This window comes from Heterocephalus glaber, unplaced genomic scaffold (genome assembly GCF_053883595.1).
Source record: "Heterocephalus glaber isolate CG9 unplaced genomic scaffold, H.glaber_assembly_v1.0 deba00001004, whole genome shotgun sequence".
Taxonomy (NCBI): Eukaryota; Metazoa; Chordata; class Mammalia; order Rodentia; family Bathyergidae; genus Heterocephalus; species Heterocephalus glaber.
Genome location: NW_028258179.1, coordinates 5,119,763 through 5,146,085, shown reverse-complemented (window position 1 = coordinate 5,146,085; position 26,323 = coordinate 5,119,763). Strand labels below are relative to the sequence as shown.

At 51.4% G+C, this 26,323-nt stretch overlaps 1 protein-coding gene across 7 annotated transcripts in view; it reads right to left on the bottom strand.

Moving 5' to 3' along the window:
- Window positions 1–26,323, bottom strand: part of Dis3l2 (DIS3 like 3'-5' exoribonuclease 2) — a 262,451-nt gene that overhangs the window by 40,354 nt on the left and 195,774 nt on the right. For all 7 annotated transcript variants that reach the window (XM_087209292.1, XM_087209293.1, XM_021247080.2 and 4 more), the window contains one exon: window positions 17,205–17,438. In XM_087209292.1, coding sequence (XP_087065418.1) covers window positions 17,205–17,438 — 234 coding nt within the window. The remainder of the gene's footprint in view (window positions 1–17,204; window positions 17,439–26,323) is intronic.

The window sequence follows — 26,323 nt, the reverse complement described above, 5'->3', positions numbered from 1 at the left end:
TGTGGAAAAACCTGGGGGCTCCCGAAGGGCACGCCCACCAGGCACCTACCTGTGTGCAGCCCATGAGAACAGGCAGCCACCCCGAACCAGGCTCCCGGGAGGCCTGGGGCCGAGTACTCCCCGCATAGCTCACTGAGCTTGCAGGGGGCCAGAGGCCATGCGAGTGATTGAATTAGGTGCTGCATGGATACCCCACAAAGCTCAGCAGTGCTCAAAGGCTGCGTGTGTGAAGGGGGACAATGGCCCACTCTACCCACGAGGTCACCTCCACTAATGACCAGCTATGGAAATCTGAAAAGAAATCTCCCCAAAATCACATATGCAAAGACTGCATTATATAGTGGAGAGAGCACTCGACTTTGAGCCTTTGAGTCACTGGGAACCCAGCACAAACGGCCGGCTATATCTTAAGCACAAGCCCACGGCCCATAGAAAACGGGACAAAATGGGGCATTCAGGATCTTTCATGATTTATTGAAAGTGGCATTGTCCATGTCTCTGCGTGGCACCAGCAGGGGTGGATGGGGGCGCTCCTCCTGACAGCAGGGTCACCCCTGTGCCTCCCGTTCCCTGGGACTTTTCCACTCCCTGGCCAGGCTTCACTCATTTGGTTTTCCTCCTTTGAAGTTACAGAATACGGCCTCATCGATCACTGACATGTTGGGCTTCAAAAGGACCGCCAGTGAATTCACTTTTTTTTTTTTTAAACAAGTGAGAAGGGCTCAGCTGGTAAGAGTGTATGCAGGAGGTAAGGAGGGAGGGAGCAGGCCAGATAGATGTGGCTGGCCCCTCCTCCAGGCAAGTGTCTGGGCTCTGGGTAGGACGATGGAGGCCTTTGTGGTGGCGTGCCAGTACCATGCGCTGCTCCTGGTGGCCATGGGGCTCAGACACCGCTCGCTGCTCGCTAGTCCCGCTTGCTGTACTTTGGGAGCTGCAGTGATCCCGATGCCTCCACCAGAGGCTGATGCCCCGCACCAGCTCCTGGTGAGTGCCTGCAACCAGATAGCCCTGTCCCTTCAAGCTGCAGGGTCCTCCCCTGACACTGCACCCTCAGGTGCCCAGGCAGACCCCACCAGTATCCACACATACCCCTCCCTTTTCGGTCCTGACTCCACTCTTCAGTCTCTCACTTGTTCTTTCTGGTTGGCTGTGTGATCTCAGGCCAGGGTCTCACCTGAATGACACTGCAGCCTTCTTACTGGCTTCCCAAGTCAGTCTCCCTGGAGTGCCTGGGGCGCTCTCTACTCAAAGTCCCATGCCACCACTCTTGTGAGTGTGGTGCTGATCTTTCAGGGCAGATCTCCGAGAGCTTATCCCACCTGGACTGTGATACAGCCACCCAGTGGCCTGCACATCTGGAGTGGACCACATTGGAGAAGGCATTCTCAACCTGTGCCACCTGCCTTTCTAAACCAGCAAGCTCCCGTGTTTCTGGAGGACATCGCCAGTGTTGTTTTCTGAATGCATTTGCCGGGATGCATCTTCCCCGGATGGAAGATGGCAGGCCTCTACTTAGCTTGGCTGGGGCTGATCATGTCACAGATTCCTGTCACACATCAGCTGCGCAACCTTCCCAGGCAAGTGGTCCTTGGCCTCGGCCCCACAGCAGGCTTTCTTCCCACTGAGCTTCCCACTCCAGCTATTCAGAGGAGAACCTGGTTCCAATGGCAGTGGTAACAAGCAAGCTGCCTTGTTGCTGTGATTTCTAAAAGCCTCTTGGTGATGAGATTAAAGCATGATTGAGTGAGTCACTGAGACAGGGCTTGTGTGTAATCAGCAAAGCCCCACAACTGGCACCACTCTCCGTTTCGATTGTGGGCCGGAGAAACTTAGCTAGAAAGTTTGGACATTTTGTCTTATCACCTCAAGCCTTCTCTTCAAAAGATACAATACTCAGTTTTATTCCAAGTCTTAAGCCAGAGAAGATCTACGTACTAGCCACTCCTGGGTAACTTCCGGGGCACACACCTCTGTGCAGAAGGCCCTGGGTCCCCTCCCCTCAAAGGGGCCAGGTGCACCCTACTCTGTTGTTGGAAATGCTTTCCAAAAGGGACGTCCAGGCCTGGGAAGTACATGTTAACAATGGAAAGTAAATCCTAAAACTATCAAACTTCCAAAAGACGCAAGAAAATTTTTGTTATCCTGGGTTAGTCAAATAGTTCTTAGATAGGACACCAAAAGCATAATGCATAAAGGAAAAATTGGATAAAGTGAACCTCTTCAAGATTAAAACCTTTTTTTCTTTTTCCAGAGTTGCAGGGATTGAACCCATTGCTTTGTGCAAGCAAGGCAAAAGGTCTACCACTGAGCTACAGCCCAGTTGTTTTTATTTTATTTTGAGATGGTCTTTCTAAATTTCCCAGGCTGGCCTCAAATCTGTGATCTTCCTGCCTCAGCCTCCTGAGTATCTAGGATTACAGGTATAGTGGCACTATGAAAACTCCTGTTTTTTGAAACAGGATGAAAAGATAAGCCCGAGAGAGTAAAGATATGACATCTTATAAAGATATAAGAGAATAAAAAGACAATCCAAAGAAGGAGAGAAAATATTTGCAATCTGCTAGAGAATTTGTGTCAAAAATGTAAAAAGAACTCTGAAAACTCAGTAGTAAGACACACATCCCAACTGAAAAATGGGCAAAGTTATGAACAGATACTTCACCAATGAAAATATGCAGACAGCAAATAAGCACAAGAAAAGATGCTCAAAGCTATTAGGAAAATGCAAATTAAAATCACTATGAGATACCACCACACACTTACTGGCATGGGTGAAAAAAAAAACTGACAATACCAAGTGCTGGCAGGTGTGCAAAGAAATATAATGCTCACACACTGCTGATGAGAGTGGCACAGTCACTTTGGAAAAGTGTTTTTTTATATAGTTTAATATACACTTACCACAAGACCTAACAATCCCGCTCCTGGGTACTGACCCAGGGAAATGAATACAGCCAGTGAGACAGCTGGAGGCAGAAGCCGCAGTCTTCATACGGCCCAACCTGGAAACAGCCCAAGGATCCTTCAGCTGGTAAACAGGACGCGAGCAGCACACATCTGTGCGATGGTACAATAGGAACCAGCATGGTTCCCGCAGCATCACAGAAGGACCCAGGGGCATTTTCACACTTTGAGAAAGAAGCTGGGCTGAAAGACTACCAACTGAACAGTTCCACTTTTGAGACTTTCCAGAGACACTGAAACCACTGACGGAAAATGGGGTGGTGGCTGACAGGGGCAAGGGCAGGTGACGAGTTGCACACCAAGGGGCACACAGGACTTTTCTGGGCCAAAGGGATGGCTCCCTGTCTTGGCTGTGCTGGTGGCCACATGACTGGGCGTAGCTTGTAGAACTGTACCCTAAAAAGGTAATGCAGGGAGAAGGCGATTCTGGCAGGATGCAGTTGGGGTTTTGATGCACAGGGTGCTAGGCGACCCGGCAACCCCAGGGACGTGGCAAAGGGAGGACTGCAGAGTCGATGGAGCCTGTGGCAGGGAAAACGCGGAACTCAAAACTGAGAAAGTGCCATCTGCAGCCTGCCGTAGTGACGAGGAGGAAGTCAAAGCCACAACCTCTCGGGACAACGTCTGGTTGTTCCCTGCCGGGATAGTCTCACTCGGGCTTACCTTTCCAGAAAATACTCTGAGAGCCAAAAGCTCTAAAGCTCTTTAGGATACACTGAAGAGTGTCCTTGCTAGGTGATAGGCCATTTTTTGTTTGCTTGTTAATTTTGAAATTTTTATAAAACAAACATGTATTACTTTTATAAGAAAATAATACAAGTTAGTTTTGAAAGTAAAAAAGCTAATTTCCTTCGTTCAATAATTTTAAGTCTGAATTACTAAGGAAATAACTCAAAATAAGTTTTAACTTTATGCCTAAGAATATTAATAGCAGTGTTTTGGTTTTTTTTGGTACCGGGGATCAAACCCAGGTCCTTAGCTTGCGAGGCAGGCGGTGGAACCACTGAGCTAAATCCCTGGCCCTCAATAGCAGTGTTATTTATAACAACACACACCAGAATCATCCTGTCTATACCAACTGTAGGGAAGTGTTCTGCACCCTGCAGTCTATTAATACAGTGGAACTCTTGGCAGCTCCTGTGGGTGACTTAGGGTGTGATGTGGAAATCAGGACCCCTTCCCATTCCCTGTCTCTGATTTTACTCCTGCTCATGGGCCAGGGTGCCCCAACCTCATCCCACAGCACTTTCAGGGCTCCCTCCTCTCACCCAGCAAGCCAGACTGCTCTGGTCCCCAAAGACCAGCAGGAGGCAGTGCCCCGCTGACCTGCGCCTTCAACTCAAGTCCTCCCCTCATCCAGACCAGTCCCCAGCATCACGAGTGAGGTGGAGCCTTTCCAGGCCAAGGCTGCTGGTGGCCCTGGCCCTCCACTGCCACCCTCTCTTGTTCAGTCAAGAGGTCTTCTATGGAGACAGAAGCGGGGTCTTCCTCAACATCGTTTTGTTTTATAAGGGTACTCATAAAACATCTCAACACAGGTACTGGTGTGATCGTCACTGTACCAACAAGGAAACTGAGGCACAGAAGAGTTAACGTCATGCTGCTATGGGAAAGAGACCCTGAGGCTCTGAATCGCCTCAGGAGAGCAAAGGGGCTGGGATAGGGCCAATCAGGAGCAGAAACATGACCTGAAAAGGAGCTCTGAGCAAGGTCCGGGGCAGGCAGGCAGCATAGTGGAGAGGTCAGAACCACCTGTGAGCTCCAGGGAAGGTGCTGGTTCCTGTCAGCCTCTCTCCAGGAGATGTCACTGGGGACGTCTGTACCTCTGACAGGTGGGAGGAAAAGTGCCCCAGCAGGCCCCTCCCCACTGCTGGCCAGACAGCCGTGCTGGGAGCAGAGCTGGCACCAGCAGTGCTCGAGAACCCCATTATTCCACGGGGGCCCTCACACTGTGGGAGTAGCCACACAGGTAGCCCCATTCCCACTGCTCACTGCACCTCATCTGCCAGAACTGCCTCAGCGTGCCCACTCTCGCAGGGCCCACAGAGACAGCGGGTATCTCTGACTCTTCCATGGTAGGAACCGTGCCCCAAATCATTAGCATAGGCAAAGAGACCACACCGGAAACAGCCTGGCTGGAAACCGAGCCAACATTGCACAATGAACCAACACACTAAGACGCATCTTCAGAAGAAACCGCTTACTGAGAGGACCACCTCATAAGAAACGGTAAAGATATCTGACCTGCCAGGTGTACATGTCTCAGTGCAGGAACACAAGAAATATGCAAAAGGAAGAAAATATATCACCTCCAGAAGAACATAACTCTAGCAATCAAAGAAACCAATATGGACAAAATGGCTGATAGAGAATTTAAAAGAATGATTATTTTATTTATTTATTTAGGTACCGGGGATTGAACTTGGGACTTCGCACTTACAAGCGCAGGTGGCAGAACCACTGAGCTAAATCCCCGGCCCAAGAATGATTATTTTAAAAGCTCAATGATGAAGCCAGGTGGCCAGGAGAGGCGCAGAAAGTAGAGCTTGGAGTTCTGCTCCCCTGTAGGGGACCCCGAGTGTGTCAGGGTCGGGTCTGCCAGGCAGCAAGAGTGAAGGCCTAGCACTGGCAAGGGGAGAGGGCAGGAGAATGGCAGGGGAGCTCCAAGCCACTCACAGAACCCAGATTGTGGCACATCGGTTTCAACCTGTGTTCAGAGGCTCGGTCAGAGTCCCCAGTTCAAATGTGCAGACTGTTGTTCTCAGCCAATTTTCCTATTTAGTGGCTGCCAGCTAAATGCCCACAAGCAGGTAAGAAGCCTGCGGGGGTCTCCCCGGGTGCTGCCCCATCTCCAGCCATGCTGGCAGACTTCCGCTACCCCATGGGGTTACAATTCAAGGGGCAACTAATTTCTAATTTGTTTTCAAAGTTTCTACTATTTTCTAACAGAAAATGGCCAATTCCCATTTTTCCCCCCATCTGGTACTGGGAATAGAATTCAGGACCTTGCGCTTGCCAGGCAGGTCTGGTGCCACTGAGCCACATCCCCAGCCCGGCTAATTCCCACTTCGTACAGAAGAAAACTTTTAGTTGGAATGACCATGTCTGTAGCCAGCCTTCCACAGTGGAGCAGACTTCCACGTGCTGGCCAGGCTTTCCCTGCGCCCCCTCGCCCCTCTGTCTCTGCCCTCTGCGGCGACCTTATTCCACTCCACGGGCTGGGATCACATCCTCATCTCCTCTTTGTCCCCAGCACTGAGCAGAGTGTTTTGTACCTGGCAGCTCTCAAAAAGTTATGTGGGAAATTAAAAAGATAAGTCAAATAGAATATTCTCAAATTACAAAATAATTTAAAATCTCTTCTCTTTAGTTTAAGAATATGTCATATGTCACTCAAAACGGGAACATGAACAGTACTGTAACTGCTACAATACTATCATTCTTTTAGAAATGAGGAATTTTCTCAAGGAACAACAGAATCCCAATTTCAAACGGAGACTGTAAAATGGGCACAGTGTTCTCAGGTCCCACAGCCTTGGGTGTCGTCCCAGGGCTGTAAGCAGCTGGTGGCTGGCTTGGTGAAGCATGGCAGAGAGGGACAGAAAAGGGAATGAACAAAACCAGAAAGCAAAATGGATGAAAGCTGCTGAGGCACTGCATCAGGCACTCTGGGAGAGATGGGAAGAGGCCTGTGAGGAGAAGGTTGTCCACCTGAAGCAGGATTATGGAATGGACTGTGTGGGATTCCAGGGGTGGCAAGTGGGGGACCAGGTTCTGCAAAGGCAGGAAAGGAAGGAGCAGGAAGGTTAGGGGTCAGCAGGAAGTGGGCACACCACAGGAAGACTGCGGAACCACAGGCCAGAGCTGTTCGGGTCTGATGTACAAGTCTAATAGTTCTCACAGGCTAGTCTGAGATGAAACAAAATGAGAAAAAGATGTCAAAATCAAATAGGTATTCACCGAGGTCAACCAAGTCAATATGAAAGATTGTTCCACGTTATACAATTGTCTTTGTTTTGGTGCTAAATATTTCCATTTATAAATGAAAAATGAAGATAATGTAGTAATGTAGATAATAGATGTTAACTGGCCTTTTAAAGGAAATGCCTTTACTTGGCGGAATAAAAGCCAGCAATCTCGTGTCTTGTCCCCCAAATAGTTTTGAGAATCTTATTGGTCAGGGTCCTGAGTGATGAGGTGTAGGCAGCATTTGGGGGAACTCAAGGTGGCGTCCGTGTGTAGGGCAGATGGTGGACACAACTGAAAGGTTGTGGCCTGGGAAGCAGGGGCCCTGGCTTGCTGAACAAGGAACATCGCAATCAACTGGGCCAGGCCCAAGAAGCGGTCATGGTGGAAATCCAAAGATCAGCTGCAAGGATTCCCTTGCTCCAGTGCAGGTTTTACTAACGTCAAAGAATTCCACGTCCCTTATGTAGTTACTTGGCACATATTCGAATGACGTGGGTGTGACACAGGGGCTGGGCGAGGGGTGCAGCGTGTCCTGTGGAAAAAAAGGGAGAGTGACTGCTTCCCAGTCGTGAGTGCAGTTACCCAAGGGGAGGCCCCGAGGAGGCCAGTCCTGGTTGTCTGTCTAGGCCACTAACTGGAAAGAACCACTTCTCTGAGAGAAGTGTGTGAGTCTCCCTGCAGTGTCCCCTGGAAAGGCCAGGGACTTCTGTTTGAGTCATCTGGGCCACACTCAGTGCTGGCTAGGAAGTGACCTGAGCTCCCTTCTTTGACAGCACCTGCCTTACAGAAGTCATTCCCATCTGAGGCAAAACCAGGTGCTGCCTCTAAAAGAGATGAGCAGGCAGAAGGAACCAGAAGCTGGAAGAAACTTCTAGAAGTCAGGTTTGCTTTGGAGAGTAATTTCGAAAGCAGACCTGAGAGTCTGCCGAGGACTTGCACTGCCCTTCTGACCAGGGACGGACACACTGGCAGATGCTACCCTGCCCTGGAAGGCACCCCACAGCCAAGGTTGCTGGGACCATCCTGGGAGAAGGCGTGGCCGTCTGTCCCTGGCTACCTGCTGCCCCTTTCTTTTGCATTCACTGCTACTGGGCTGTGTGAAACACCCGAGCACACTCAGGCTCTCTCCTCTTATCCAAACAGTACCGGTGATAGATGGAGTATTTCTCTCAGCCTGGACCTCTGGGGTCACAGCTGGGCTAAGTCCCTCACATCTCCAGGCTGGGCTCTTCTGTACCAGCCTCAAGGCGGGGCAAGGCTGCACATGATGGCACCTCCCTAGCCAGCCTCCCCACCACCCCATCCCCCCTGACCACCATCAGGCCCTGTCTCAGCTGCCGCACTTGGGCTGCCGTCTGGCTGGCCTCTCTAGGAAGCATGTCCAGGCTTCTCAAGCTCACTACCAGCCCGGTGTGGGAGGTGTCCTTTGCTGCCCTCGCTCCCACCATAGCTCGGCACAGACTTCAGCACACAAGAGAACCTAAGTGGGGCTCTATCGACCCAGTGAGGGCCAGCAGTCAGGTCTGCATCTGCGTCTGTGGCAGTTTCCAGAATCAACTGGATTCCTTCCAACTTTTGAGACCTGTGTGGCGCGCCTGGCAGAGGAGGGGACACAGTGTGAGGTGATAACCGTAACCTGCTCAGCAGAGTCAATCTGACGCTTAATGATATACACACAGTTTTACGAGCCACGAATAGTGATCAGCTCACAGGAGTGGCTGTAATTAGTACTAGTTATATATAACCAGGTCGAGTTTTTAAGTCTGCCTCTTCTTGCCCTGAGATGCATAATATGAACTGTTTTCAGTAATTTCACATGAAATTAAAGCATAGTGACTAAATCAATCTTTGCTCTTTCTGTGTGTGTGTGTGTGTGTGTGTGTGTGTGTGTGTGTGTGCAGGGATTGGACCCAGGGAGCATCAAGCCACACCCCAGCGCCATCTATCTACCTACCTACCCATCTAGGTTTTATAAGACAGGGTCTCGTTATATACAATGTTACCTCGGTTTACAAACTTAATTTGTTTTATGATTTTGGAAGATGACTGCGTTTGTGCTCGTGTGGGGAAGATAGCTATGGTCATGTTTGTCATCTGATGTGGAGTTTGTGAATGGAAGCAAGATTTTGCTAAACACTTTTGTGAACCAAATTGTTTGCAAACAGAAGCATTCATGAACTGAGGTGTTACTATAGATCAGGCTGCCCTTGAACTCACCTTGTAGCCTAGGCTGGCCTCGAACTCAAGGCCATCCTCCTGCCTCGGCCTCCCAAGTGCAGGGGTTATAGGTGTGGGTATTTTGAGACAGCGTCCCACTAACTGGCCAGGACTGGCCTTAAATCTGCAATCCTCCTGCCTCTGCTGTCGACCAGCAGGAATTACATGTTCCACCACACCCAGTTGCCTACTCTTTTTCAAAAGCAAGACTCCCAAGTGCCACAGCTCCCTAGTCCTCGGTGAAGCCCAGGGTGCAGCTGCTGCCTCTGTAGCACCCTCATTCCCCCAGGCCATCCTGGAGAGCCTGGCACTGAACAACATGAGGGAGCATAACCGGGCTGCAGAGCTGATTTGTAAATGAGATGGGAGCATTTAAATAAAAACGTTGCTCATACGATTGTTATGAAACTGGCACTGGGGAAACAGGGAAAATCAGGCAGGCTAACAAACAGCCTTTAAGTCTCACGGACTGCAGAGCCGTCTCCAGGGTGAAGTACAGTAATGTGTCGCCGGCCAGCATCTCCGTGGAAGCCCTGACGTCCAGCAGAGCCTTCCTGAGCCGCCCTCAGGGCCGGGCGGTGGTTGTGAGGGGCACAGACCACCTACAGTGACTCTGGTCTTCCAAGTACTCAAGTCAGGCTGACCCAAGCTTGTGTGAGAACTTTTACACACAGGACACAAGAGCATAAAGACCAGCAAAGCTGCAGATGTTCTCTGGGGATCTGAGAGGGTGACAGCAGTTCAAAGCCCCGAGGCAGGCACCAGGCCTTTCTTTAGAGATTCTCATGACAGGAAAGGAGGATGCTGTCTGGGACGGGGTCACTTCCCAGTCTCGGTGTTAGCTGGAGTTTAGCAATATACATTCTGTTGTGTAACATTTTAGCACCCTTATATTTTTTGATTATGCAATGGGGCGATCTCTTGTGTATACATCTGAGCAAATGCATGTTTAGAGAGAGAGGAGGGGAGAGGAAAAAGAAAGGGAGAGGGAGAAAAAGGGAGAGAGAATGAAGGAACGAATGAGTGAACGAACGAAGGAATGTGAATATAGCAGAGAACTCCGCTGCCAGGGGCTTGCATCTCAGGTTCCTGATCGACAGGCTACAGGAAGAGTCTGAGCTGGTACGACCTTTCTGGAAGGGAACATGGCAACATGTTTCAAGACTTACATATGTCCAGACCTCTTCCCTATCATTGCAGTGCTAAGAATGTCAGAAATAATCAGTTATCTGTGAACTAAGATGGCGATTATTATTTATAGTACCAAAAAATCAGAACCGACATTTCAAAAATGGAACAAGCATGCTTAAATGTTCAAGATAAAATTTATAAGATGGAATATTTAGACATTATAATGTCTTTCGGGGAAGGTCCTGGGGACCAACTCAGGGCCTTACACATCCTAAGCTCACCCTACACCACTTAGCTTTATCCCTGCCCTCACAAGACTTTAATGACATGGGAAAAATTCATTATACACTATTAAGGAATAATACAAAAACTACATGAATGTTATGCTAAATACCCATCCCTCCTGCCATGAAGCAATAAGGGGAATATCCACAAGGAATTATCATATGCCCCTCAAATAAATAATTTTTAAAAGTAAAAATACACCAAAATATTAACAGTAGTTAATACTGGGATTATGGGTGCTTTCCATCATTTTATGGTCTTAGATTGTCCACAATTTCTACCATGAGAACGCATCACTGGTGCAGGCTGACAGAGGGCTCTGCTCTGAGGGAGGAGGAGGGGCAGCGGCCAACTCTCCCAGGTAGGAGGACGCCCCCTGGGCTGGGCCCTCGCCCCCTGTCCGTAGGGCCCCTCCTGCGTGAGGGCTTTGCTCTCATGGCCTCCCCACCGCGTTGATGCTGCTGGCCCCCAGTGGGTACCGGGTGTCCAGGCCTCCCGCTGGACTTCAGCCCGTGTCTAGCTCACTGCACAGCTGCCCCATCCCACCTCACATTGGCCCCTCAGTCAAAAGCCCCGCAATGGATGCCACTGTCTTTCCAGTTGGCCTCTGCCCTGTCAGTGTCCTGGGGAGCACAAGGTCCCGTGTCCACCTGCTGCTACACTGGGAGCTGGATTCCCTGCTTCTCCCACGATGGCTGCCTCCCTCCCTCCACGTCCAACCAGGAAAACCTATCTGTCAGCGGCTTGTGATTTCCCATCTCCTGGATCAGTCACTTCCTCTCGCCCGAGGCCTGGGCTCCACTCAGGCCCTGTCACTGCGCTGTTGGATTATGCACTTCAGCTGCTTGCTTCACCCTGCAGGCTTTACGGCTCACTCCCTGCCCTCCCCTCCTACTACGCCCCTTTGCCCTCAACACCACCCAGCAGGAGCTAGTGCTCACCTCTGGCCCCTGGGCCGGGCCTGCACAGCAGTTGGTGGCCCTCAAGCCCTCGGGTCTCCGTGGGAAATCACCCCTGACCACAGCAGCCCACTGCGAGACTGTCCTGTGCTCTGGGTACAGCTCTGTCACAGCACTTCTCATTTTCTGGGGCTCTGGTGGATCCCTTGCGATATTGAGCACTTGCTGAGAACTGTAGTCTTAGCCCTTCATTTTGATATTTCCAGCATGGAGCATATACTGGGGGGCCCCCAGTTCAAGCTTTCTGAAAACAAGCTAAGTGAAGGACTCTGATTAAGTCCACAGCACACCTGTGTCTACAGCACGCTCTAGTGATTGACTAATTTAGGATTTTTGAGACATGGTCTTGGTAGGTAGCCCAGGCTGGCCTCAAACTTGCAGAGCTCCTCCTGCCTCAGCCTCCTGAGTGCTGGGATTATAGGTGTGCTTTACCACACTGGCTCTGCACTCTTGTGTGTTTTAGTGGTCTTTTTTTGAGACAGGGTCTCACTGTGTAGTCCAGGCTGGCCTCAAACTCAAAGCGATCCTCCTGCCTGAGCCTTCCAGTGCTGGGATTACAAGTGTGCACCACCACGCCAGGCTCACTCTTGTGTTTTAGTAATGGCATAAACAGTAAGACTGAGGAGGATTCAGGTAGGATGAATGTGTTCATCAGGCATCAAATATCATCTATAAAAATATCATCATGTATTAAAAACAAAAAGCTGGACGGTCCTTTCGTGAAAGCAGCTGTACTGGAGCTCGCCGACACACCTTGTTTATTTAAGTGCTGGGGAAGGTGCAGGGGTGGCGGTGGGCTGTGAGGAGCCTTCGGAGGGACTGAGCGCTTGGTCCTTTGGCTTCCAGCTGATGAAAGTGACCTGGCCATAGATGGGGTGAGGGAACTGGAGCTAAATGGATTTGTTCCTCTGCTTCCAGCCTCTAATTGGACCTGCTAAACACAGTACTAATCAAAAGAATAATTTACTTAATTGCACGAAACCATCCTGTGAGCTAACTTAGCTCAACTGTTCTCCATTAGCCAGCCGGGCTTCCCGGGGCAGTGCTGATGAGCTGCTAAAAGCTCACTGCATGATGGGCCCAGGCCTGCCGGTCACTTACCCAGAGTTCACCAAAATGGGGACCACAGGCCAAGCCTGCTTGTGACCCAGGAACTAATGGGTTTTACATTTTAAAACAGTTGAAAATAATCCAAAGAAGAACAGTATTTTGTGACACATGATAATTACATGAAATTGGAATCTCAGTGTCTTTCAAGTTTTATTGGTGCACACCCACCTTTACCCATGTCAAGCACATGGCCACCCACACTGCCACTCTCTGACCCTGACTAGGAAAAGTCCGCCGAGCCCTGACTCACAGCTGGGCCAGGCCAAGGTCGGACACAATAGTGTCCCCAGCAGCTCGGATCCAGAGCAGGAGGGGCAATTTCCAAGAAAAAGGTCATCTTAGTGGCTGGGGCTACACTACAGCTCAGTGCAGAACACTTGCTTAGCATACAGAGGCCCTGGGTTGGGTCCCCAGCACTGCAAATTGAAAAAAAACCAACAAAGTTATCTTTACAATTAAGTCTACAAAGAAACTGAAGTTTGGGTTTCCAAACTGTGTCAGTGAGGCTGGGGATTTAGCTCAGTGGTGCTGCCGCCTGCCTCACAAGCACAAGGTCCCGAGTTCTATCCCTGGTACCAAAACCAAAACCAAAACCAAAACCAAAACTGTGTCAGTGAGATTCATATAAATGCAGCTCAGGTAAGGCTCCTTTGGTTCGGGGGAATTTGCCTTAGAAGATGGAAACACCAGTTTTCTTCACTGACTTCCAGGGCCTTCTGAATTCGGCAGTCACACTGTTCCCAAGGTGTGGCCTACCTGGGGACCCAGCGGCCCGGCTGGTTTCTCTCAGAGCCCCTCATCTGAAGCAGGCTGAGAAAGCCCCAGAAAGTGCTAGGTGCCATTTCCTAAAATTAATCAGTGCTCCTGAGATATTTCGTACTAGGGTTCTATTTGGGAGCCCGCTACCTTTCTCCCATATCTTTCTGAAGGCAATGGCTACGACAGAACCCCAAAAAAGCCCAAGGCCCTATTCCCCTCGAAGTCAGGCAGGGGCAGGCTTTGTGTCCCACCCATCCCGAAGTTGGGAGAACCAGGCAGGGGCAGGGTCTCCCTCAGCTCACCCTCACGAAGCTCAGGATGCAGGTGATTACAAACCTCTGTGCTTTCTTTGGCTAAAGCACAAAAAGGCCAGCCCCATGATGGGAGCTCCTTTTAAGGAGCAGGAGAGACATGTTAGAGTAGACAAGTAAAATGAACAGCTAGATTAAATCCTTGGATTATCACAGAAGCAGAAAACATGGAGAGGAAGAAACCACCCAGGAAGGACATTTTTCAGCTCATCCCACTACAGAGTTGGAGACAGCATCTGAGGCCTGTGTTTGCTTTTCCAGTCATGGAGCAAAGGAGAGTCATTTCATGGAATGAGACACTTTCTAGAGCCAGGCTTGAGCTGGAGGTAAAAGACATTTGGAGCAGGCAATGATACCTTGAAGATCTTCTCCCATCACAGGACAGAGAGAGCTTGCTGGTCTCTGACAATGCAGCACTGTCAGCAACAGGACTGTAAGTGACCCGGGGCCAGAGCCAGAGGCAGTCTTGGGGCTGGTGGGGCAGCTGCCAACTGCAAACACCCACTGGCCCAGCTGCTCTGCTGTTTCTGAGGTTATCAGGCTCTGCCCCTGACTCCACACAGGTGCCAATTAGTACCTCGTACCTTACCCGCAGCCTGGAAAGCCCAAACTGCTGGTGCAGCAGTGCATGCTGGACCCAGGGGTCTACTGTACAATGTGTACAGCAGCTCCTCTCAGACTAACCCCTAACTGAAGCTAGCACAAAAGGAGGTCATTTTTTATTTTTTTGGACTGCCACAAAAAACCATGGACATAGTGAGCTGAGGTTAATAAAGCTTCAGAGAACAACTCCAAACACTAGGCTACTCAGAAAGCATCCAGGAAAAATGGATTTTTGTGAGGGCAAAATCAGGCAGTAGGGACAGGAGAACAAACACAGTGACTTTTGAATGGGGCCATTTAGCTGATTTATAAACGATCTCACCAGTGTCCCGGCTGCAGGAGACTGATGTCTCCTCTTTCTAATGCTGGGGTCCACAGACTTGTCTTCTGGCTAACCAAGGAATCAAGTCCAAAGACGCAAAGTCATTATTTTTCAAATGTTAATGAACTGGAACCTAATTAGGACTTTTGAAGACATCCCCCTCAGGAAAACTTTTTTTCTCTTAAGTCAGCATGGTATAAATGGAGGAAAACTGAACAAAGCACTCCTTGGATGTTTTGCATAGAAGCAGCTCAGTGAGCCTTTGGGGGCTTCTGCTTTCTACTTTGTAAATCGAGAGGGCCAATGAGATGGAGACACCTAAAGCTGCTTCCCTACACACTCCATGCTCACACCCACTCACCACCACTCATCTATCAACAACCTGTGCTCACTCCCGTCTGGGGACCAGACCTACCCCGGCGTGCACTGAGGTCGCCCACAGTCTCTTCTAGTTTGCCGAGTATTTCATGCATTCGTGCATTTAATCCAAACGAAGTGCACATCAGCCTGATGGGGTGATGGGTCTAAAAACTTTACAGCAGAAACCACACATTTGTTGTGCTAGAGCAGCAGTTGGTTAGTTATTCTAGAAGTCAGGTAAAGAAGGGAGTTATGCAGAAGAGGTACATATGTGATTAAACATTTTGTGTTTTAACTTAATTTATATAAACATACATCATTCACTGTCTTTGAAAAAAGTAAAAAAAAGAAGTTTGCTAATTAGCTTTCTACATTGTCTTTTCTCAATACACTATACTCAATTCACTGACTTTAAGACATTTATAAAGCAATTTGAGTATAAAATATTTCCTAAGTTTCAGGATTTCCTCTGCTTTTTTATAGTTGTCTCATCCAAAGAGCAAAACTTGGACTTATCCAGGTCTTTCCAAAATAGTTTACATAAAGACAACACTTTTCTTTTTTATGTTTGTATTTGATCAGTTGACCTAGTATTTGGTAAAACTGCATAATTACAACAACAGGTGCAACTGGCATTCCCAGGTCTGGGACGGCCCAACCCCCGGTGGGGGCACAGGAAGCAGCGGCACGGGCAGTGTGTGTGGTGCGCCTAAGGTGGAGCGCATGCTTTCTGCAGGGGAAGGATGGTGAGATGGCCGTGGGAGAGTTTAAGAGGGCAGGTGGACGGACCAGTCTGGAGCTGGAGCAGGAGGCAGAACTACAGAGCCAGCGTCCATGTTGTTAGCATCCACCCAGCCAGCTGGTAGTCGAAATCCTGAGTAGAGGAATGTGTTCAGGGAGAGAGCATGGACGGGGAGAGGGAGGCAGGTAGCTCCCAGGGACGCCAAGCCTGAAGTGGTGAGCAGGATTGCAAAGGGGACACAGAGACCCAGGAGGTGGCTTCAAAGGGCCTTGGGCAGGATGGAAGGCCAGGACGCAAGAACTGCAAAAGTTCCTGGACTTGACAATCGAGGGCGCTGGTGGGCAGGAATCAAGAGTGCCTGGGACTCCGCTGCAAGTAGAAGACCTGCAGTCTCCCAGCCTTCAGTGCCTCTTCCTCCAGCCCCTCGACCAGCTCTCACCCCATCTGCCCGCACCTCTGGGCACTGTCACGCACCCACGCCTGCCCCAACTGCTGGCCCCAGGGCTCCAGCTCTGCCCTGACTGCCAGCACAGGGAGCCCAGGCTGCTCGGCCACTGTCCTGAGAGCAGCTCACTTCCTCTGAGGCCTGGGCAGCGCCTACTCGCAAGGCCTTCTAAGAGGCCTCTGCACACACTTATGACAGGGGATAGAATGAAATCAGAGCTTCACTGGAAGGCTTTAGAGCAGGCCATTCAGATGCTCCCAGCAGAGGCCCAGGGAAGAGTTCTATGCGGCGAGCCGTGCCATCAGTCCAGTGGCCTTGCCACTGACCATTTCACTTCTCAGACACATGGAGGCTTCCCCCGGCACACAATGTGGGTACAAAAGGCACATGGAAAAGGAAAAACTGCCACACTGCACCACTCAGGCTCCACTGTGCAACGTATTGACAAGCAACAAAGAAACAGCTAGCGTCTCTGGGACGTGGAAATTCCCCCAAGTTCAGGTGACAGCTGCCTAAGTCCAGCAGGCTGACAAATGGCTGTGATATTTGGGTCAGCAGTGGCACGTGGGACCTCTGTTTGCTTTGAGCTAACGTTCTACGTGCTCCTCAGCTCTCTGCTGCATCCAAGATTGATGTGGATTTGTACAGATAGCTCTGGGGAGACGAGGGTTAAAAAGACTTTGGAGTCTTAGGATCAGACACTGGCCAGCTGCCTCCCAAATGCCCTGTCTCCTGCTCCTACCTCCACGAAAAGGGATCCAAGGCCAGAACCTGGGGTGAGGATCGGATCCCAGACAGTCTTCCAGGGAAGACCTGGAGTTCAGGTCACAGGCCACCTACACAAGCAGCACCCTTCTGCCATGGCTCCTGTCACCAGGCCTCATGGACCCATGGGTCCTGGAGGGTGGATGGGAGCACGTGGTGCAGTGGCGAGAAAGGAGCAAAGATGGAGAGCGCCATGCTGCCTCTCGCCCCCCCCCCCCCGGCATCAGGCACGAGTCAAATCTAGCGAGAAACACTCACTGACCTGATCCAAGCGGAGCGCGCCGTCTGTGAAGCGTTGCTGGCGAAGCCACTTTGCAATCCTGTGCAGGTTCAGGATGGCCTGGTGCACCTCCTCAATGCAGTGTTCCGGGGAGATGGGGGGCAGCTCCTGCTCGGGGATCCTCTCGGCTGGCCGCTCGATCATGCTCTGCGCATGCTCGTAGCTCAGTTTGGTGCAGGAGCGGATGATGGTCCGGCCAAACCATTCCTCCAGGATCTGCAAGACAGAGGGAGCAGGGGGGAGACTTTCTAGGTTTTTCTTCATCCAACTATTTGTCCATATATGTGTGACAAAGACTTACATAGTGCTGTGTGCTCAGAACAGTGTCACACAGAGGAGTCAGACAGAAGCTGCTATCCTTAGAAGCTGTTGTCAGACAGAAGCTTGGACCCTGCCAGTCGAGACTGAGCTCACCAGGGCCGAGGCGGGGTCTCTGGACATCTCCAAGCACAGGGCCAGGCCACAGGTGGGAAGTGTTTTCATTAGCCATCAATGTCACAATCAGAGAGACAAGAAGGGACAGCTGCCTGAGATCCTGCGAGGTGACACACAGGTCTACATGGGCTCTGTCATGGCCCCGGGAAGGAGAGAGAAGAAGACAGGCTCCCTGACAGAGACAGCAGGGTGGGCAGGAAGAGAACATTGCCATCTTGTTCTATAGAGAGGGACAGACCAGGGCTTCTGGACCCCTGCACTGTTGGAGTAAATAATCCCTTCCCATGGGGGGCTATCCTGTGCATTATAAAATGTTGAGCAGTGTGGGGGTGTGCAGTGGCACACACTGTGATTGCAGCAGTCTAGAGGCTGAGGCAGGAGGATTGCAAGTTTGAGCCCCACCTGGTCAACTCAGCAACTTAGTAAGACCCTGTCTCAAAAAAAAAAAAAAAAAAGGTACACAGCATCCCTGGCTGCTACAGAACCACCCCCAACATTGAGTCAACAACCCAAAATGTCTCCAAGACGCTGCCAGATGTCTTCTGGGGGAAAGACACAAGGACACACAACCCAGTCCGGTGGTGGTGCCTGCTCAATAGAGAGGTTGCTAAGGAGGTGTACTGTCTTCCTTTAAGTTTTCAGAGTTGTCTATAACAAGCCTTAACACTTTAAAAAAAGACTAAATCAAACATTGTAACATTTGAGGGACTCCTGAGTGTCAGGTGCAAGATTCCGATGAGAAAATCATCAAGGCATCTGGGGTGCTGGGCCCGGGCCTGGGTGCAGGCTAGTCTGGGGGAGGACAGCTGGGTGTCGGCCACCCCAGGGCCCAGGGGAGGAGGCGACAGAGTCGAGGCTGCATTTTTCACACCTCCATGTGGAGAGCAAAAAAGAGAAGCAAGGGAATAAAATCAGAAGCGTACGAGGGTTTGGAGAGGAGAAAGGCCAGGCACGGCCAATGTTAGGGAAAGCTTGAAAGAAGAGCTTCAGGAAGGAGGGGTGTGGACAAGCAGCAGGAGACACTTGCATGGCACTTTCTAGGAGACAGGCGCCAGCCCTGCTTAATTCTCACAAGCCCCCCTGCCAGGAAGGTGTCTTAAGATACTCATTCTTCAGACAAGGGAGACCAAGGAACAGAGAAATTAAGTAACCTGCCCAGGCCACGCCGCCGGAGGCCGGCCCAGCCTGCAACCACACCATGGCAGTCAGGTCAGAGAGCCCAAGGAGCAATCAGTGTGGACCACGCTGAGGACAGCAGGAAGGGTGGCGGTCGAGTAGGAAGGATGGGGACGCTCTGTTTGTAGGTGAGGAGCAGCAGCTAGCAGAGCAGGAAGACTGAGGATGCAGCACCGAGGGCTCTGGGGCCAAGTGGAGGTGACAGAAGAGGACAGGCCCGGGGAAGACGAGTGGAGGGCAGAACAGGGACAGAGGGCACTCACTCAGGGAGCCCAGTGATCTGCAAGGCACAGGCCAGGCTGAGGGTTGGGCAGGGCTGCAGGGCCTGAACAAATGGGATCAGGATTCCCCAGCCGTGACGTCATGAGCGATGACTGAGAAAAGAGAGAGCACCCGTTGGTCGGGAGTGGAACCTTCCACATGGGCTTCCCGACGCCTCCCGTATCCTCATCTTCACAGGCCAAACCTCTGCTCACAGCCCTGCAAAAATGGCCTCCTGGTGGGTCCCCAGGTCCTCCCATGGGGACAGCCCAGCCTGGAAGCCCACCACTCATGGAGCCTCTGTGGGACCCAGCTTCTACCAGGAAGACTACAGAGAGCCCTGTGGTCGCCATCCCTTAAGGCAGGAGCAGATACTCAAAAAATGGTAGCCACGGGGGCCCGGGGAGTAGCCGGTCACACTTTCTTACTCACTCAGTGAAAAGCACCTTGTAAGAGTTTTGAATCTTTAATATGACTTTAATTTTTCTTCAAAAAAATACTGAAATTATACTTTTCAGATTATTCCAAGAACAACCCCTATCCAAAAATACAAGGGACTCAGGATGTGCCTGAGTCTTCTACTGCGGTGAGCGGGTGCTGAATTTGGAGGCGTCTGTGTGCTGCAGCCAAGGGCACCTTTGGTGCCAATTCTAGGTGTGCCCAACAGGCTGGGGTGGCAGTGTGGCCTCCGGAGGGGTCAGCAGGTCATGTCCTTGGAGCACACCCACATTTCCTGAGCAGAGCTGCACCAGCCTCCTCTAGAATGACAGGGCTGCGACCTCCTCATCCTTGTGGTCTCAAAGTTTTCCCCCAGAGAGTTAGCTTGTTTCCTTTTCTCCATTCTTCCAAACCCAGTCCTTCCTCCTGCCATGTGTCCACACTGTGCGGGAAAACCGTATTTGGAGGGCCAGGGGGTGGCAGGTCCCAGTCTATACCAAACCTCTTTCTCACTCATCCCAAGTGGGCCTGTGGATTCCACTGTGCCCAGGCCCTCCTACGGTCTCTGTCTTTCCTCCCTGAAGGATGCGCTGGACAGACGACCATAGTGCCCTGCAACGGCATCTGTTTCCACACAAGTGCGGGGGCGTTAAGAGCGGCTTCAAAATCCTGGAAGCTCCTGGCCCTCTCGGAACTGTTGGTGTGCCCGTGCCATCGCTGCAGCAGGAGCGTGTGCTGCCCCCTCGGGACCCTCTGAGCGTTGAGACCTGACCTGGAGCCACCTGCGATGCCACAGTGCTCTTCAAGCTTCTCACCTGTCCCCAGGCAGAGTCGCCTGCGCCTGTTCCCTGCAGCCTGCTCATCTGAAGCACCTTTGCCTTGCCTGACAGGCATCTCTGCTCCTCTGCCTCCTCAGGCAGCACACACAACACCACCACAGCTTCACCCTCAGTGCTGGTCTCCCACAGTGTCTTCCCCTCACTCCAGCCCCCCACCCATGTGCATCTCGGAAAATCTGTCCTGTCATTTTAAATGTTTTAAACATTTTGCTGGGCTGAGAGCCAGCAGGGACTCCCTCCTCAGCGACAGGGTCCCTGCAGCAGAGCCTGCCTCGTGGGACACAGTCTGGTGGCTCTGGGATGGACCTGAAAAGATGCCCCGAAAGCCATCTCAGGCCAGGAAAGCAGGCCTGGCACTGGCTGTGGCCAAGGGCTGCAGAGCAGGAAGGGTGCCCACAGCACGCAGAGAAAGCAGCAGGAAAGTAAGGGTCCATGAGGAGGGGACGGGGCAGCCCCCAGGCGGAATGGGAGGCAGCCGCTCAGGGTACAACAGCTCCTTAATTTCCTATTTGGGAACTACTCACATCAGTGTTCAGTCCATAACCAGGGCCAGCAGCAGAAGACAAAGGACAAAGCGTTTTTCATGGAAAAGAAAAGCCACGAGGAGATGCATAAACAAAACTCTTCAGAAAGAAGAATGTGTCCTGCATCTTTGCTTGATCCCAGGATTTGGGTAGCTCCCTTGTGCGGGCTGAGTTTGCCGGACAGCCTCTAGATACCATTCTTAGGGTGTCAGGCTCAATGCAGGGCTGGCACCGCCCAAAGACCCCCGCCTCCGATCAGGACAGCTTCCTGGTACCCAGCACACAGCACAGCCTGCCCGGCCAGCGCCTTACCCTGCTTGGTTTATACCCGCAAGGACAGGCCAGGGACTTCTCAAAGTCACAGACTCCTGGTGTCAGTCAAGGCAGATCCACATCTAAAGACTTAGACCCAAAATCAAACATCATTTTTTCTTAGATTTCAGCTGAAGCTCATAAAATAGACAGAACAGATGAAGTAAAATAAACCAAGTACACGCATATGTGCCTGCCTCACATACACATACATCACCTTTCTATAGTTTGTAGACACAAAGATGTGAGGAAACGCCTCAATGCCCTGTTCTATTCCGTGCAAATGGATTCTAAAATTTATTCTTTGAGAAATGTCAGTGCCTCACTAAGGCTCGCTGGTTCAAAAAATTGTGAATGGGCTTAATTTATAATTTTAAATAACCAGGTACTTCTGCAGTGATTCTGGGCTTCCTTCGTAAAATATTCAGCTCAAAAGGCATAGTATTAGAAAGAATATTTCCAAACAAAACCAGGCAGCTTGGAGTGGGGGAAGGCAGAGTAGAGCTGATTTCTGTGGCTTCTCCCAGCTCTGAGTGGGAGGCAATCATGGGGGGACAGTGTGGTTGGACGAGGAGTCAGAGGTGCTAAGAAGAAAGTACCTGAAAAATACTTGGGCGAGCTGGGCATGGTGGCGCATGACTATAATCTCAGCACTCTGGGAGGCTGAGGCAGGGCAACTACAAGTTTCGGCAAGCCCAGGGTGGGAAACTTAGCAATGTCCTGTCTCAAGGGGCAGGGGGGACTGGCAATGCAGCTCAGTATGAAGGCCCTGGGTTCAATCCCCAGTACTGAAAAACAATAAAACAAAAACCTGGGCAGAAAGGGGAGGGGCTGGAAGACATCAAGCAGCAGAGCGCATCTGCGATGGAAAGGAAACTGACTTCCTCGAGAAGGCCCTGTCACCGCAGTGGGCAGAGGCTGTGCGGTGGCTGGGGAGGAGCAGGGGACTCCCCCACTAGGCCTGCCCCGTGCCAGGCCCACTGTGACCCAGGGAGCCCAGGTTTCTTCTTCTTTTTTTTTTTTTTTTGGTACTGGGGATCGAACTTGGGTCCTTGCGCTGAGCTAAATCCCCAGCCCAGCCAGCCCTGCTCCCCACCCCCCACCCCCCCACCAGTTTCTTCTTTAAAAAAAAAACCCACCAGGCTCTGACAAAGTTGTGAAGAGCAGGACTGATGCTCACTGCACTCCATCACCTGGGATGGTGCCCTTCCGGTGGCAGTGGCAGTCCTGTAGCGCTCTGGGCCTCACTGATTTGTCTCCAGAGGGAACCCAGAGCCCCTGCCCAAGGGGGCAGGAGGGAGCATGGGCGGCAGACAGCTGTACGCCTGCCAGCCTGTTTCAGTTCCTCAGTTTGTTTATGTGCTAGAATTCTCCAAAAGATTTATTTGCACAGAGAAAAATCCTCACTGACTGAACTGTACACTCCTTTGCTCTCTGAAGTCACCTGCTCTGGGCTCGTCTGCTGGTTCCAGGGCTGTAACCAGGTCCCTCCCCATCCTGACCTGCATTGTCTAAACTTCTGAGCCCAAAAGGAAGGCACCGAGGAAACTTCCCCAAGTGCTGTGGAAGGAGCGCCTGGAGGCCCTGGATGTGGCCAGGACAGGACACAGTTGGTGAGGGCCTTGGAAGGATTGCCTTTCCCAGAGGATGGCAGGAAGAGTCCATCCTCCCTCCCTCTCTCTCCCCTTCTGTCCTTCTTGAGGTACTGGGATTGAACCCAGGCTCTTCGCACTGAGCTACAACTCCAGCCCTTTTTTAGTTTATATTTTGAGACAAGGTCTTGCTAAGTCACTAAGTTGCCCAGGCTGGGCTGGAACCTGCTATCCATCTGTCTCAGCCTCCTGAGTGCTGAGATTATAGGCATGTGCCAAGGCTCACTGGGAGGCCTAAGGGTGTGGAGAGGAAGCTGGAGGTGGAGGAGGGAGGGTGGAAGGAAGGAAAGTGTGGGAAGCGGTGGAGGAAGCCTTCTGACCCAGGAAGCACAAAGTCACAGCAGGCCACAGCCAGGGGGTCAGTTCAGCCCCAGTCTTTCTTTGAGCAGGACCAGTCCAGGCAATCTCGCAAAAACCAATGCCGGCCCTGTTCTAAAGACACTCAGCTCGGACAACTGTTCTGCTGTTTGCTAACCCCAGGGCCCATGTCTTCAGCTTTAAGTCAAATAAACTAATAATAATAGGAAAATGTGGGAGAAAAGCTAGTTCAAAGGATGCTTTAGCTCTTTGCATGGAAATGGTATAAATGCTAAATGTCTTATTTTGTTTCATTTATAACCATATTTTATTATGAGCCAGGCGTGGTAATGCATGCCTGTAATCCCAGCAAAGCTCCCTTGTCCCAGAGTTGGCATTACAGGTCTGAAATAAAACACTTCCGCATCCCCTGCTAATGAGTAAAGACAGATACTACTCTGGGATCTTTTCTCTTAGGCTCAAGGCTCAGAAGCATCTTTGAAGCTTCTGTCTCCCCTGCAGGGGTCGGGCAAGGTTTCCCTATGGTGTTTGAGGATGAAACACGACACGCAGAGCTCTTTCTTCACCACTAAGGGAGGCCCCAGGTTACACGATCTCATTCGTGGGCTCACCCCGAGCCTGGGGCAGACTGTGAGGCCTAGACTCAGAGGTGTGCAACTCCCTGGTAGCCACAGGAACCCTTGGGTGGCAAGCGCAGAGGCTGAGGCACTGGGGACAATGGCAGATGGTCACGCGGGGCTGAGGCAGGGAGGCCTCTATAGGCCACTTGAGATGGGGCTTTGGGGGTTGATAGTGACTTGTTCAGAGGATGCTGAGCAACAGGGTAAGGGGAGCAGATTCAGCTTCTAGAAAGTCATCTAATACCAGTGGAAGCAGAATAGAAGCCATGAGCAGTCTCTCCCCTGGCCCCAGGGTGAGATGGCAAGGATGTGCACGGGAGTGGTGACCTGGTCACAGGACGAGGGGACTGACCAGAGGTACGTTGCAAAGATACAACTGCTGGCACGTGGGGGGCTTGGACAGAGCAGATGTGAAGGTGCCAGTGACTTAAAGTCCACATGGCTTGGTGGGTGCTGATGCCATTAAAAGATCCAGAGAACACAGGGTTTAAGCTCGGCTTTCATCAGGGGCATCCTTACTGCATGAAGAGAGGGGGAAGGGTGGGGAAAAGCAAAGAAGACATTGACAGGCAAAGGGAAACTTCGGGAGATCGAGCTGGCTGGACTGTGGTTTCCAAGCACGAAAAATAAGTCACCTGGAAGAACGGTCATCTTGAAGGGAAGAGGAGTGGGAGGCTGAGCTGAAGGTCTCCAGAATGAAGGTCTGGAAAGTGACACCAGCAACCTACACAAGGACTCCTAAATGGCAGGGGGCTCAGCTGAAGGCTGGCCGGAACTGTGATGACCACAGCACCCTCACAGAGTCCAGAGCTCCTGTGCTGCAGAGGGGGAAGACTTCTGCAGAGCACCAAGGGGAGGCAGACTCCAGGGCTGTTACAAGATAGTGTGAGAAAGCCTGAGCTCAGCGGAAGTCAGGTCACGGAAGCTGGGGGTGGGGAGCACAGCACAGTACACAGCTACCCGGGAAGCACCAGCTTCTCCCCCGAGACCACAGATGCTCCAGCAAGGCCGGAGTCTGCGCCCCGGACAGCTCTGGGAGGAGCATGCATCCTGGGGAAAGAGGATAGGGAGGAAGGAGCACGGTGAAGACTTTCTGGCTTTTGCTCTGAATGAGAATTTGGAGGGCCAGGGATTTAGCTCAGTGGTTTTGCCGCCTGCCTTAGAAGTGCAAGGTCCCGAGTTCGATCCCCGGTACCAAAAAAAAAAAAAAAGAGAATTTGGAGTTTTAAAAGAGGAGAGGCAAGATCTAGTTTAAGATTGAGAGGGCTTGTTCTGCAGGAGCAGCAGCTGGAAGCACAGTTAGGGGCCACCGTGTTCATGCAGGTGGGGGACAGTGGCTTGGGCCCAAGGCTAGCGCTCCCGGATGGGGGGATAGGGCAGATTGGAGAAAGATCTAGGAGGCAAAGCTGACATGGTTCCTGCAGGACTGGACACAGGGTGGGGTGGTGAAAGACCAGTTGTCGGGAATGAGCCTGTGGCTAAGATGGGCTCCTCCTGAGCACAGTCCAGGTCCCCCCTGGTGCCGGACAGGCGGCGGGACAACAGCCAGCGTCACGGGGAGGCCCCGTCCTCACCTCGTCCTTGCTCCTGAAAGGCATCAGGTGCCCAGCCGGATCCGACACCTGCAGCCTTCGTCGCAGCCTAACACGGGGCGCCCACACAGGCGACTGCACAATGCCAGCTCTCTGCCCTGGCCCTCGCTGTGCACCCTTATACTCCTAAGTGCCAGGCAGCCGAAGCACCGAGGGTGCTCAGGAGGTGCTAAGGCCACTGGATTGACATGGGCAGAGCAGATTTTGCAGTTTCAGAGCTGCACCTTACAAAAGCACAAGATGTAGCTTGGTGACTTTTCTCTTATGACAATACACAATCGTAAATGTCTAGATTAGGGAGCAATATCCTCACACCCATCACATGAGAAATATGCTACAAACAGATCCTCAGCATTTATTGACGCCAAAGTCTGAGCACTGGCTTACTAAAAGCAGAGACAGCCACGATTTCGTGGGTGTTGAAAAAAATCATGGAGGTGTTTAAAAATCAATTGGAGGCCTGGTGTGGTGGTGGACGCCTGAAATAACAGCACTTTGAGAGGCTGACAGGCAAGTTTGAGTCCAGCCTGGGCAACTTAGTGACTTAGTGAGACCCTGTTTCAAAACTTTAAAAAGGCTGGACACGGTGATACATCCCCCTAATCCCAGGAGAGACTGAGGCAGGAGGACTGCCATGAGCTTGAGGCCAGCCTGAGCTACATAGTGAGCGCAAGGCCAACCTGAACTACATAGCAAGACTCTGTCTCAAAAAACAAAACAAAATAAAAATTAGAAAAGGGCTGGGGATGTAGCTCAGTGTGAAGGCCCTGGTTTCAATCCCCAGTACAGCAAAACAGCAACAAACGGTTGGAACAGCCTTCTTACAGCAGCCTAAGGAAAACTGGAAAGCGTTCTCCACTTCACCTCCCGATGACACTGGTGGCCACAAGTAGGGGTGGCCTGATACTGTTGGCCCTGCTCTGGCTCCTTTACC